Source organism: Thamnophis elegans, chromosome 10 (genome assembly GCF_009769535.1).
Source record: "Thamnophis elegans isolate rThaEle1 chromosome 10, rThaEle1.pri, whole genome shotgun sequence".
Taxonomy (NCBI): domain Eukaryota; kingdom Metazoa; phylum Chordata; class Lepidosauria; order Squamata; family Colubridae; genus Thamnophis; species Thamnophis elegans.
The window spans coordinates 8,801,403-8,813,919 of record NC_045550.1 but is presented as its reverse complement, the minus strand read 5'-3'; the positions used below and the strand labels follow the sequence as shown (position 1 = coordinate 8,813,919).

The following is a 12,517-nucleotide window of genomic DNA, read 5'->3' as shown; positions in this document are numbered from 1 at the left end:
TGCTTTCTTGTTTGTCTGTGCTGAAGCCTCCTTTATGCCACAAAGGAAGGCTTTTTTTCCAGCGCCTTTCACTTTATCCTGCCTGCATGTCTGCTTCTGTGATGTCTTGAAATCTTTTAGTATCAAGATTTCTTCCAAATAAAGTTGAGAACATGATATTCTGCTCCAGAAATCATGCTGCGGAAAAAAAAAAAAGCTGAATAGTTTCTCAGGAGCTCTGAAAAAAAAAAAAAGCAGAGGTATTCTTGCTTCCTTAGATAGGAGAGCTGTGCGAACTTTGCAAAAGTTGTTTTTGTTTGACTTGCTCTTGGCGGGGAGAAAAAAATAGTCATGTAACACCTTGCTTTTCCCTCCCTCGTTTGTTATGTGTGCTCAGGAGTTCAGACTCTGAAGAAGCATTTGAAACACCAGAATCTACAACTCCTGTAAAGGCTGCATCTCCGCTACCGCAACTCCCACCTGAAATTGTAGCATTCGACATAGAGGAACAAGAAATAACACCTCAGCTTCCATCAGAAGACCCAGGTAACAATTGTACAGTGAATAGAATGGGCTACTTTGCACATGTATAGTTTGAGCCCTTGGTCAGCCCCAGAACGGATTGGTAATCCCAAGAGGCTTCGTATTCCTGAGGGATTTTGGTAGCTTGGTAGTACCAAAGGCGCTTTTTCAGGAAGCAACTGGACTTTCTTGTTTTTTTTCTTTTGAAGACATCTCGCTTCTCATCCAAGAAGCTTCTTCAGCTCTGGAAGGATAGTGGAGAATGGAACTGGGCATGGCTAGTCTAGTGTTTGTTTGTTTGTTTTTGTTTGTTTTTTTGTTTGTTTGTTTGTTTGTTTTGTTTTTTTAGACTTATATACCGCTTCATAGGCCTTTCAGGCCTCTCTAAGCGGTTTACAGAGAGTCAGCATATTGCCCCCAACAATCTGGGTCCTCATTTTACCCACCTCGGAAGGATGGAAGGCTGAGTCAACCCTGAGCCGGTGAGATTTGAACCGCTGACCTGCTGATCTAGCAGTAGCCTGCAGTGCTGCATTTAACCACTGCGCCACCTTGGCTCTAGTGAGGAGAAGGGTCAGGGGAGACATGATAGCAGTCTTCCAATATTTGAGGGGCTGCCACAGAGAGGAAGGGGTCAAGCTATTTCCCAAAGAACCTATAGGCCAGACAAGGAACAATGGATGGAAACTGAACAAGGAGAGGTTTAACCTGGAAATAAGGATACATTTTCTGACAGTGAGAGCAATCAAGCAATGGAACAGAAGTTGCCTTCAGAAGTTGTGGGAGCTTCATCACTGGAAGCTTTCAAGAAGAGACTGGACTGCCATCTGTCAGAAATGGTGTAGGGTCTCTTCCTTGGACTGGTGGTTGAACTAGATGACCTACAAGGTCCCTTTCAACTCTGTTAATCTGTAAAAAAAATGCATTCTTTTAGAGGGTTGTTGAAGCACTTGAAGTTTTATCTGTGTCACCTGAGTAGGTGGCCACTCCTGGTTCCTGTAGTCTGCAATTTTTACTCTGGAAATCCATTCCTACTCTCAAACCATTCAAAGGGAATTCATCCCAAATTGTATGGTTCCACCACAAAACCGCGCTCGACTAAACCGCACCTGACTAAACCGCGTCGCTGACATCATCAACAGGGCGACAACAGCGCGGAGACAGAAGCACGCTGTAAACCCTAAACCTAAAATTAACCCCTAAACCTAACCCCCCTAAACCTAACCCTAACCCTTAACCTAACCCTAAACCTAACCCTTAACCTAACCCTAAACCTAATCCTAACCCTTAACCTAACCCTAAACCTAACCCTTACCTTAAGTTGAATCGGCTTGCTTTCAAAGCGCTATTTAAAGCGCCCTTCTTTCTCTGCGCTGGTTTTTGTCACCCTGTTGATGACGTCAGCGACGCAGTTTAATCGGGCACGGTTTAGTCGAGTGCGGTTTTGACGGGTCACGCTCTGTATAGCTAAAAGTCTGTAGAGATTCTCAGTCATCTCTGTAATGGTTGTCCCAAAGGTGCTTTTTCAGGAGGCAACTGGACTTTTTTGTTTTTGTTTTGAAGATGTTTTACTTTTCATCCAAGAAGCTTCTTCAGCTCTGACAGAATAGTCAGAGTCAGAAATAGGAATGGATTTCCAGAGGAAAAATTGCAGACCACAAGAACTAGGAGTACTACTCAGGTGACACAAATAAACCTCCAAGTGCTCCAACAACCCTCTAAAAGGATGCAAATGACCAGCTGTCTGCAAGAAATATGAATCCTTCCATTCCCCGCTATCCTGTCGGAGCTGAAGAAGCTTCTTGGATGAGATGCAAAATATCTTCAAAAGGAAAAACAAGAAAGTCCAGTTGCCTCCTGAAAAAAAACCTTTGGGACAACCATGACCTGGATGACTGAGAATCTCTACAGACTCTTCGCTTGGTAGTAGAAAGGTTTAACCATTAGCAATAATTCTGATTGAGAACTTGCAAAGTGACCATTGATTAGACATCAAGCTTTATTGTAATGCGCTCTACATGGGGCTGCCCTTGAAGAGTGTTCGAAGACTTCAGTTAGTCCAGAACGCAGCCGCACGAGCGATTGTGGGTGCACCCAGGTACACCCACGTCACACCTATCCTCCGCGATCTGCACTGGCTACCCATTAGTCTCCAGACCCGCTTCAAGGTGCTGGTCGTCACCTATAAAGCCCTACATGGCATCGGACCTGGGTACCTGAGAGACCGCCTCCTGCCGATTACCTCCCATAGACTGATTAGATCTCACAGGTTAGGTCTCCTTCGGATTCCATCTGCCAGCCAATGTCGGCTGGCGACCCCCCGGGGGAGAACCTTCCTTGTTGCAGCTCCAGCCCTCTGAAACGACCTCTCCGTGGAGATCCGGACCCTTACTACCCTCCCGGCCTTCCGCAAAGCCACCAAGTCCTGGCTGCTCCAGCAGGCCGGGGGGCTTGTGAAATATCCAGCCCCACGGTAACTGTGAATGTTGTGTATTTTAAAGTGTTGTTTTGTTTATTTATCCCCTTCCCTTGTTTATTGTAAGCCGCCCGGAGTCCTTCGGGAGTGGGCGGCATACAAGACTAATAAACTCAAACTCAAACTCAACTTTATATGTTAGTTAAAATTACAGATTATCTCATTACCTGTAAGAGCTTGTATAAACACATTTAAATTTAATATTTAAGTTTTGAGACCTCCTGATTCCTCTAGATAGAATTTAGAACTAACAAAAATTTAAAAGAAAATAACATATATCACAGAAAAGGGAATACAGCTAGTCCTCAGCTTACGTCCACAATAGAGCACCACATTGTTGTTGCTAAGCGAGACATTTGTTAAGGGGAATTTCCCCCCCATTTTACAAGCTTTTCTGCCACAGTTGTTAAGTGAATCACTATAGTTGTTAAATTAGTGACACAGTTGTTAAATTAATGTGGCTACCTCATTGACCTTGCTTATCAAAAAGTCACAAAAGGGAATCATGTGACCCCGGGACCCTGCAACTGTCATAAATATGAGTCCATTGCCAAGGGTCTGAATTTTGATCACGTGACCATGAGATGCTGCAAGAGTTCTAAGTATGAACTCTTAGAACTCTTAGGAAAAGAGTTTTCCAGTGCCGTTGCAACTTTGAACGGCCACTGTGTAAACTGTTTTATCTCGAGGACCACCTGTACCACTGATCAAACAATTAAATGCCTGTTGGATGGCATTTCTTTTGCATATTTCACACAAGTATATGAACAGCGAAGATGAGAATTATATCCAAGCTGACCTCCTTAGTAACTAGAAACTTTCCCCATATTTTTTGACTTCTTGTATCTGACAGTAATTCACTGATGGGATTCAGCGTTTGGGAATCAGTTTTGCTTCTCTCACCAATAGTGACTAAACCATTTACTACTTGTCTAGCTGATATGGTGTACCTCAGAGTAGGAACTTCTACCTGCCCTCTCTATAAAGTGCTGGATGCAGTTCAGTGGTGGGTTTCAAAAATTGTTCGAACCTACTCTGTGGGTGTGGCCTCCTTTGTGGGAGTGGCTTGCCACCCATGTGACCGGATATGAAGATGCCGATGACACTTGTCAGAACCACCTTAAATCACCTCTCACACAGCACTGGCATGCATAAGAATAGGATGTAAACTAGTTTTTTAAAAGGCATCTTTGGTTTGTGTTAAAACAACTTCAACACACGCAATGTTCTGATTGCACCACAAACGCAGTAGTCATCCTTACCTTTCACAGAGGCACTGAGTTTTATAAATATGAGCATGATAGTGTAGAATAATCATATCCAAGGACCAGTGGTGGGTTTCAAAAATTTTTGGAACCTCTTCTGTAGGTGTGGCCTGCTTTCCGGGTCCACTGGTAGAACCTCTTCTAACCGGTTTGGTAGATTTGACGAACCGGTTTTACCGAATAGGTGCGAACTGGTAGGAACCCACCTCTGATGCAGTTGCTGGAGCCCTTTTAAAAATTGTTAGTATAATTGTGTTGTTTGTAGTCAATTTAAATAAAACTGGAGCCCATTAAACCATGCTAAGCTTTTGTCCAGACCTAAGTCACTTCTTGATTTTTTTGCATTTTTCAGGTTACAGTCCCAGCACACCTGACAAAGGTCAAGAGAGCTCCGAGCCTCCAAGTAAGTAAAATATTAACCCATCATTAGTTTCCCAACTTCCCCTAACCATCCACCCGCCCCACATATATGTCTGCGTTTATGTTTGTGTACACAGAGGGAAATGGAAGCTTAATTCTCAGTTTATGCATCTTTGCTTACGATGAACCTTGGCTTCCGTTAGAATTCAGAGGTTTGGGATCAAGCAAGTTGCAAAATATTGTAAATAAATACATGACAGCCTGTAACAGTTAGAATATCTGGTCTGATCTTCTGCTTTGAAACCCTTTGCAGTGAATGCAAAGTTAATATAATAAGAGGTGAAAAATCTAGAATTCTATGGTGAATGAGAAGTCCACCCTCAAAAAAATAACAGTAAAGTATATCTAAAGTTTTAAAAAAATAACAGTAATAATAATAACAACAACAAATAATACATACAAGTAGTTAATTACAAAATTAAATTCCAACTCATTCTGAATTTCCAGTTTTATTCCTGTTTATTTCTCTCCCTTTCTGTTATCCTTTTTCTTCCTTCTGTGTTTTAAGTACTAAAAAGGACTATATGCGCAACTGTCCAAAGTAAAAAGAAAGATTACCTTTCTTTTTATAACAACTTTCCATATCAGTTAAGTTAGTTGAGTTTCTGAATGAAAGACTGGATGTAAATGTAATAAACACTTCCTATTTATGTATGATTTATATCCATGGTTACTTCCTTATGTTCTACATGTATTTATAGTCCAACCCAAAAGATCTCTGGTGTGATATTATCCAAAGCCCAGTTCTACTCATAAGGCAAAGCCATGCCAGACTTAATGTAACAGAAAAACTCCAGTCTCTGTGATTAAATGTCATGAATAGTGAAACTCCCCGGTGGAGGCTGCTTTGAAGTAAAAGGACAACATTCCTTTCATTTCTGACCAGTTTTTAGTGTCAAGAGGGCAGGATTAAAAAAAAAAACTCTCCAGACACAAAGCTGCATTGTCTACTATTCAAAGCTTCCTGGAATGGTTTTTCCACTTGATTGTTCTGTTTTCTTTAATACATTGAACAGGGTTTTTAGGGTAACATGTGTATGCACTTTTGAAGTTAAGAATATAGAAAAACGAGGAAAATACTCAGTACTGGGAATTATTCCCGTACTGGGAATTATTCCCGTACTGGGAATTATTCTACATTGTTTACTCTAGTAAATTAACTGCAAAAGCAGGTCTTTGAATACTTCTAATAGTGATAATGTAGTGAGTTCATTAGAAAAATAATGTGTTGGAACAAATAAATTCATTGTAGGAATACTTAATATAAAAGACCAGGATATTTAAGTGTGGAAGTAAATGAACCTGTTGCCCAATATTAATACTGTTATCTGGTTTATGGTACAATATGTTTTTATTTTATTGGTTTTATTTTTCATTAATCATATTTTATTTTAGTTTTATCTCGATTAGAGGTGTTTAGTCCTTGAGACTCACCCAAAACAATGGGCATTCACATACAGTGATAAAATAAGTAAATAAATAGTCATAAAATGTGGGACTTGTCTACAAGCAAATCTGAATTTGCGAAAAAGGACTCCCAATAGAGGATGTATATGTGTTGGGAGCATGAATCAAACTTTTTCTGGTGGTCTCTTATCGAAGCACCAGATCTTGAGAGAAAGATCAAAATATGAGAAAAATTGGAGAATTTCCTAAAGAACAAAGGCCAATTAGTAAAGTCACAGAGCTCACTCTATCAAAATAAGATTAAAAGCAGGGGTGGGTTTCAACCGGTTCGCGGTGGTCCCTGCGAACCGGTTGGTCGGCGAACCTGGAAGTAAGTAACTTCCGGGAACGGCGAAGGGCGCGCCCGCCCGCCCGCGGTCCTTACCTGGTTTTGATGAGTTCTGCGCTTCTACGCATGCGCAGGACGCATACAGTGCCTGCGCGATCCTCCAGGAGCAGCTGGAGCGTCGCGCAGATGCTAGTATGCATGCGTGCACCGCGCACGTGCACGAGGACGCCGCCGGCCCTGTTCCAACCGAACCGGTTGGAACGGGGCGAGAAACCCACCCCTGATTAAAAGGTAAAAAGAAAGTGTAGAGGGCTTGAATGTCCTACTGCCAGTTTGTAACTTAGGTGCAATTTGGTCTTAAATAAAGCCCCTATATACAAAAATTGAAAAATTGACACTCTTAACACTGGTTTTTATAAAGAAAATTGGGATCCATGAAATTAGATACATGATTTATCTTAATGTCTATGCAAGATAAATCACTGGTCTAGTATCAGGCTGGAAAATGGTGATGTAGAAGGATAATTCTAGTTAATAATGACATCACATGGAGTGCAAAGAAAGCTGGATGGATAAAGTTACATGAGATAAAATATGACTAAAATAAAGCAATTTTGAGCATCGCATAGAATGTCAGAATTTGAAATGGCATTGGCATTTGGACAAGAGATTAGTATTGTTCAAGAAAAAATTCATTTTAGCTCTGGAATTCATTTTATAGGAATTACAAACTGTGTGAAAATTGGAAATAGTATATTACATAAATCCAAACCCATAAATCCAAATTCAAATCCAATCAAGACCCCAATAATCGCATGTAAATTGCAATGATAGCAGATCATCATAGTTGTGTCCGATACGTCAGTTTGCGTTGCCTTATCAGTATGGCAACATTATGTAAGGCTAATCATAATGTAAGCCAATTAACCTCATTTACTGCCAAGAAGGGGATTGCAGCCAAAGATTACCATCTGATCAGCGTGTAAAAGTGAACTCCTTAGATGAAAAGTGTATAGCAGCTCAGCTGGCAAGAGCAGTTGTAATTAAAGTCAGGCAATAAAAATAAATCCATATCCAGAGAGCATGTAGGTTGCCCTCCATCAAAAGTCCATACTTTATTGGTGTTTACTTTGAAAGAAATCGTCCATGTGCTGGTACTGTTTTTTCCTTTTTAGAGGTAAGGATCTGTCTGACATTACGAATCTTGAAACCAGATATTAACCTTCTTTTTATTGTAATTTTGAAATCACTTCTATAGTAGGATGACTTAATGAACGATGCTGGGCATGCATGCTGAGAAAAAGATGTCTCTGGCCCCCGACCTCAATTTTTGGATTCTCCTTTGCGTTTTTGCTCTTTCATTGAGATAAATATTCAATGGGTAGTTTTGTAAATGTAATTAACATGCTAAAAAACATTGGTAGATATAATTCCACCTCCGCAGAATATGGGTATATCTTTTGGTTCACCGACAAAAGGGCAAACAACAAAACCACGCCCGACTAAACCGCGGGGACAAAACCACGTATTCTAAAGCGCTCCGACGAATGAGGCTGAATCGCGGTAACAACAGTGCGGTGACAGAAGCGCGCTGTAAACCTAAACCTAACCCAAAACATAACGCTAACCCTAACCCTAAACGTAACGCTAACCCTAACCCTAAACGTAACACTAAACGTAACACTAAACCTAACCCTAAACCTAACCCTAAACTTAACCCTAAACCTAAGCCTAAACCTAACCCTTACCTTAAGTTAAATCGGCTTTCTGTTGACGCGCTGTTGTAAAGCGCCCTTCTGCCTCCGCGCTGTTGTCGGCGTGCTGTTGTCGGCACGTTGATGATGTCACGGTTTTAGCGATGCGGTTTAGTTGGGCGTGGTTTTGTCGTTCGCCCTTTTGTCGGGTCACGATATCTTTTGGGCCAACTGTGTTTAGATGCTTATATGACGATAACGGAACCCCTCACATTCAGACAAAACATTATATATTGTGAATGTGCATTCTTTTACTGTGAATATAATGAAGCTATTTTAGATATTGTAGCAGTCAGATTCATAAGCTCAGTGTTTTCTTTCTTTTTTAAATAGCATGTAAAACTCCTATGATTAAATCATTGAATTTTGCAATAATTTTCCATCAAAATAAAGTAGGCTTAATAGCAATAGCTCAAATAATTGTCTACTGGAATCATTAAACAGACTGTGAATATGCTTTGTTCTTAAGAGACACTTTATGAAATCACATGACTACTACAATAATTGCTAGGGGGAAATGACAATTCATCTACTGAATACATCAACATTGACAGCCAGTAATAATGCTGTAAATTATTGCCACTTTGATTCTTTACCATTAGTGCCTTATCAATTGGAAATATAATAAGAATGTAATTGTTTAGCTGAAGGAAGGGCAGTGTGGTCTAGTAATTTAAATTTAAATTAATCAATTTGGTATTCTGGTAGGGAAGTCATATTAAATGAAATCACCATTTGCACTCAATAATCCTATTTAGTATCTTAGAATTTAGAATGGTCAGATTTATTTTAAGGGATGGCATCATAAAATTGTAGTTACTGCACTAAGGTAGTAAACATGTTTATAATTTTCGAGATGGACCATGCCTGCCAGTTTCTACAAGTTTTAAATTATTTTAACCCAGTAGCTACCTTGGAAGGTTAAAAAAAAGTAACTACAAACACCATCCTTTTTATGCATCTGATATCACAACATATAAAAGGAGAAGGCTTTGCATTGTACTGCTACAACACAGCTTTCACCATCTTGCAAGACAGTATCAGATAAATCTCAGTCACTCTCTGAAAGCTTGTCTCTGCATTATCAGCCAAAATCTGCTGACAGAGTATTAGGACTTAATAGGATGAAAGACAATACTACAGAATATGTGTCTGATAGTACTGATGAATATGTGTCATCAGTTGAAAATGTTTGCTTGTTCCTTTCTTAAGTTCTGAACTGGCCTATCCTGCCTCATGTAACAAATCTTAGAGTAGTTTGAAGTTCAGATAAGGACAAATACATGCAGCTTCTTTCTTGTTTACAACATGTTTCCTATTTAGTCTTCAAAAGTTAAAGGAATTCGATTTGCTCTCAATATTGATTTTCACTATAGTGATTTCTTGATAAGCATTCTGTTGACTTGCACAATTCCAAAATATTTTTTTCTGATCTACAATTGTAATAAAAGACTTCGTATGATAAAATATAATTTACCCGTGTTCTATTTTTAAAGTAAATAAATTCAAAATAAAATCCACAATTGCTTTTGGTAAACGAAAAAATGATGCACTTCTTGCTTCTTATTTTTTGTTTATCTCTTGTGTTTCCTGATTTGAATGCTTATCTTGAGAAAGATTGGGTGGCGGGAGAGAGAGAAGGGTGAGAAAAAAGAAATAGTTAGGGTTAAAGGAACTGATCATTTGAAAAGAAAAGTATCCTGAATTATGGGATGCATATAGCCTGCTTTCTTTTAGCAATAGCAGTTAGACTTATATACCGCTTCATAGGGTTTTCAGCCCTCTCTAAGCGGTTTTACAGAATCAGCATATCGCCCCCAACAATCTGGGTACTCATTTTACCCACCTCAGAAGGATGGAAGGCTGAGTCAACCTTGAGCCAGTGAGATTTGAACCACCGAACTGCAACTAGCAGTCAGCTGAAGTAGCCTGCAGTACTGCACTCTACCCACTGCGCCACCTCGGCTCTTTCTCTAGATATTTCAGTTTCAACATTCCTAAATACTGATAACTTTTTCCCTCTGCTTTTTATAGGTTTTTCTGATGAAACAATAACAGTAGCTGATGTTCCTCATTGTGAACCAGTTGAAGAAACTCCACTGCTCCCTCCATCCCACTCATTTTCTACAGTTTTTGATGAAGACAAGCCAATTGCTAGCAGCGGGGCTTACAACCTAGACTTCGATAGCATTGAAGTTGTAGATTCCTCACAAGGTCTGGATCCAAGCTCCCTGGACACACCAAGTTGGGATTCCAAGTCCCACGTTAGAAGAAAATCCACAGATTCTGTTCCAGTTTCTAGATCTACATTATCTCGTTCCCTTAGTTTGCAAGCTGGAGAATTTGATGGAGCCTCTTTTCCTGGGACTAACGAGACAGCAGGTTCTGCAACAGATACTTTTGGTGCTGGTTCAAGCAGTGCTTCTAGTACTCTTAAGCGCACAAAAAAGCCTAGGCCAGCTTCCTTAAAGAAAAAACAATTAGCAAAAAAACCCTTGGATGTTTCTCCAGTAAAAGAACCAGGAATATCAGACCTCAAGCAAGATTCTGCTGTCTCAAGTGACGAAAAAGTTTCTGAAGAAACTTTGGAGCCCACTGAACCTGAGTGCGCCAACCAACAGCACCAAAGTACTGTCAACAAAGACGAGGAGACTCCTGTACTGGAGACATTGAGTCCATTTGATCCAAACAACTCAGAAGAAATTCCTGTATCAGGAGATAGCCAAGGAGAGAACTCTCCACTTGCCAACAAGGAAACTGTATCTCTTACCACAACACCAGAAGCTGTGGAGGTGACACCATCAGACACCGGGGGACAAGAAGATCCTCCAGTGAAAAGCTTAGTGGTCAGGTTGGAATTTGATTACTCTGAGGAAAAAGGCAGTGGTGAGGAACAGACAGAGAGTCCTCTTCTGCCCCAAAAAGTGGGCAAAAAGTCGGGGGCCAAAATGCCCCTCCGAAGGCCAAAGACTAAAAAGACTGGAGAGAAACTTGACAATACTCCCACAAGCCCAACCAAGACTCCTTCTGAACCCAGTGAGATTCCTGTTTCCAAGGGCTCATATACTTTTGATATTGACAAATGGGACGACCCCAACTTCAACCCTTTCTCTTCCACTTGTAAAATGCAAGACTCTCCAAAACTTCCTCAGCAAACCACCACAACGTACAGCTTTGATCAAGAAATCTCTGAAGACTCTCTCGATCCATTCAAGTCGTCCCCAAAAGTTGCCAGTTCTCCCACACAACCTCCAGCATCCTTTGAGATCTCAGCCAACGTCAATGAAATTAACGGATCAGAAGGAGATGGCCTAAATAAACCTGCAAAAAAGAAGAAGACGCCACTCAAGACGTAAGTCAGCATGTAGACAAGCTGTGTGTGCAGTACTCTAAACATGTTTATTGACAAGCTCCCTTAAATTTCTGTGTTGGCGCTATGTTTGTTGTATAGGTTTGCTGTAGTACATCCTACCTAACTGAATTGTAATGCCAGAATAATCATATTACCGCAGCTGGAATTAAATTATTTTCCTTTTGGCTGTGAGGTGTACTAGGACTTCAAACCTTTTTTTAATCCTCAACATTTAGAAAGTAAGCTTTAATTTTGCTGAATGTATGATTCAGCAAAAACCATTCATTTTTGCTTCAGAGTTTAAGAATCTGGCTGATCCCTAGGACGTGAGATTTAAAACATTTGGCAAAAGTTTTTTCTGTTTCGGAGATTGAGAAGCAATATGACCCTCATGTTAAAAGGAATGTATTTTGGAAAAATGTAGGGGTTCTTAACAGCATTCAATCATGACACGGAAAAGTCTTCAAGGTTGTTTTTTTAATAGAAAATGTAAATATATTTTATAATACAAGTGATCATTTTAATTCAGTCAAAGAATAACAAACATCTCGTCGGGATTAAGAGACTACTCTGCAGAGTGTTTACCATGAGGTTATAGTTTATACAGAGTTCAAAATGACAGAAGCTGTCCAGATGCTTAAAAGATAGACTTCAGTGTATTTTAGTCCATTATACTGGCTGGTTTGTGAACAAGCCACAAATGCTACTTGAGTTTAGTTTCTTTGTTTGTATGAGGGAGAGAGTTGGGCAAATAAATAAATTTGTTTAAAAAAATATATAAAATAAATATTTTTACATATATATATACAATATCAATATTGTAGTTGAAGGGAACAGTTGAAGGGAAACTATTCGCAGCTATCTTCCAAGTCCTTTTCTGTATCCAGAATGAAAATATATATATATTCTTCCAGTAGATAAAACTAATAATTTCCAATTAATGTGGATTCTTGAAAAATATATTGCTCAACTTCGCCATAAAAGATTCCTTTTTCTTTTAAGGCCAATCTACAT

The 12,517-nt window shown here is 39.8% G+C and overlaps 1 protein-coding gene across 1 annotated transcript in view; it reads left to right on the top strand.

The window, feature by feature from the left end:
* The window catches only part of LOC116514106 (transforming acidic coiled-coil-containing protein 2-like), a 121,885-nt gene that overhangs the window by 86,875 nt on the left and 22,493 nt on the right, over positions 1–12,517 (top strand). The window contains 3 exon segments of the mRNA XM_032225559.1: positions 377–525; positions 4,595–4,645; positions 10,186–11,503. Of these exon segments, the coding sequence (XP_032081450.1) occupies positions 377–525; positions 4,595–4,645; positions 10,186–11,503 (1,518 nt within the window).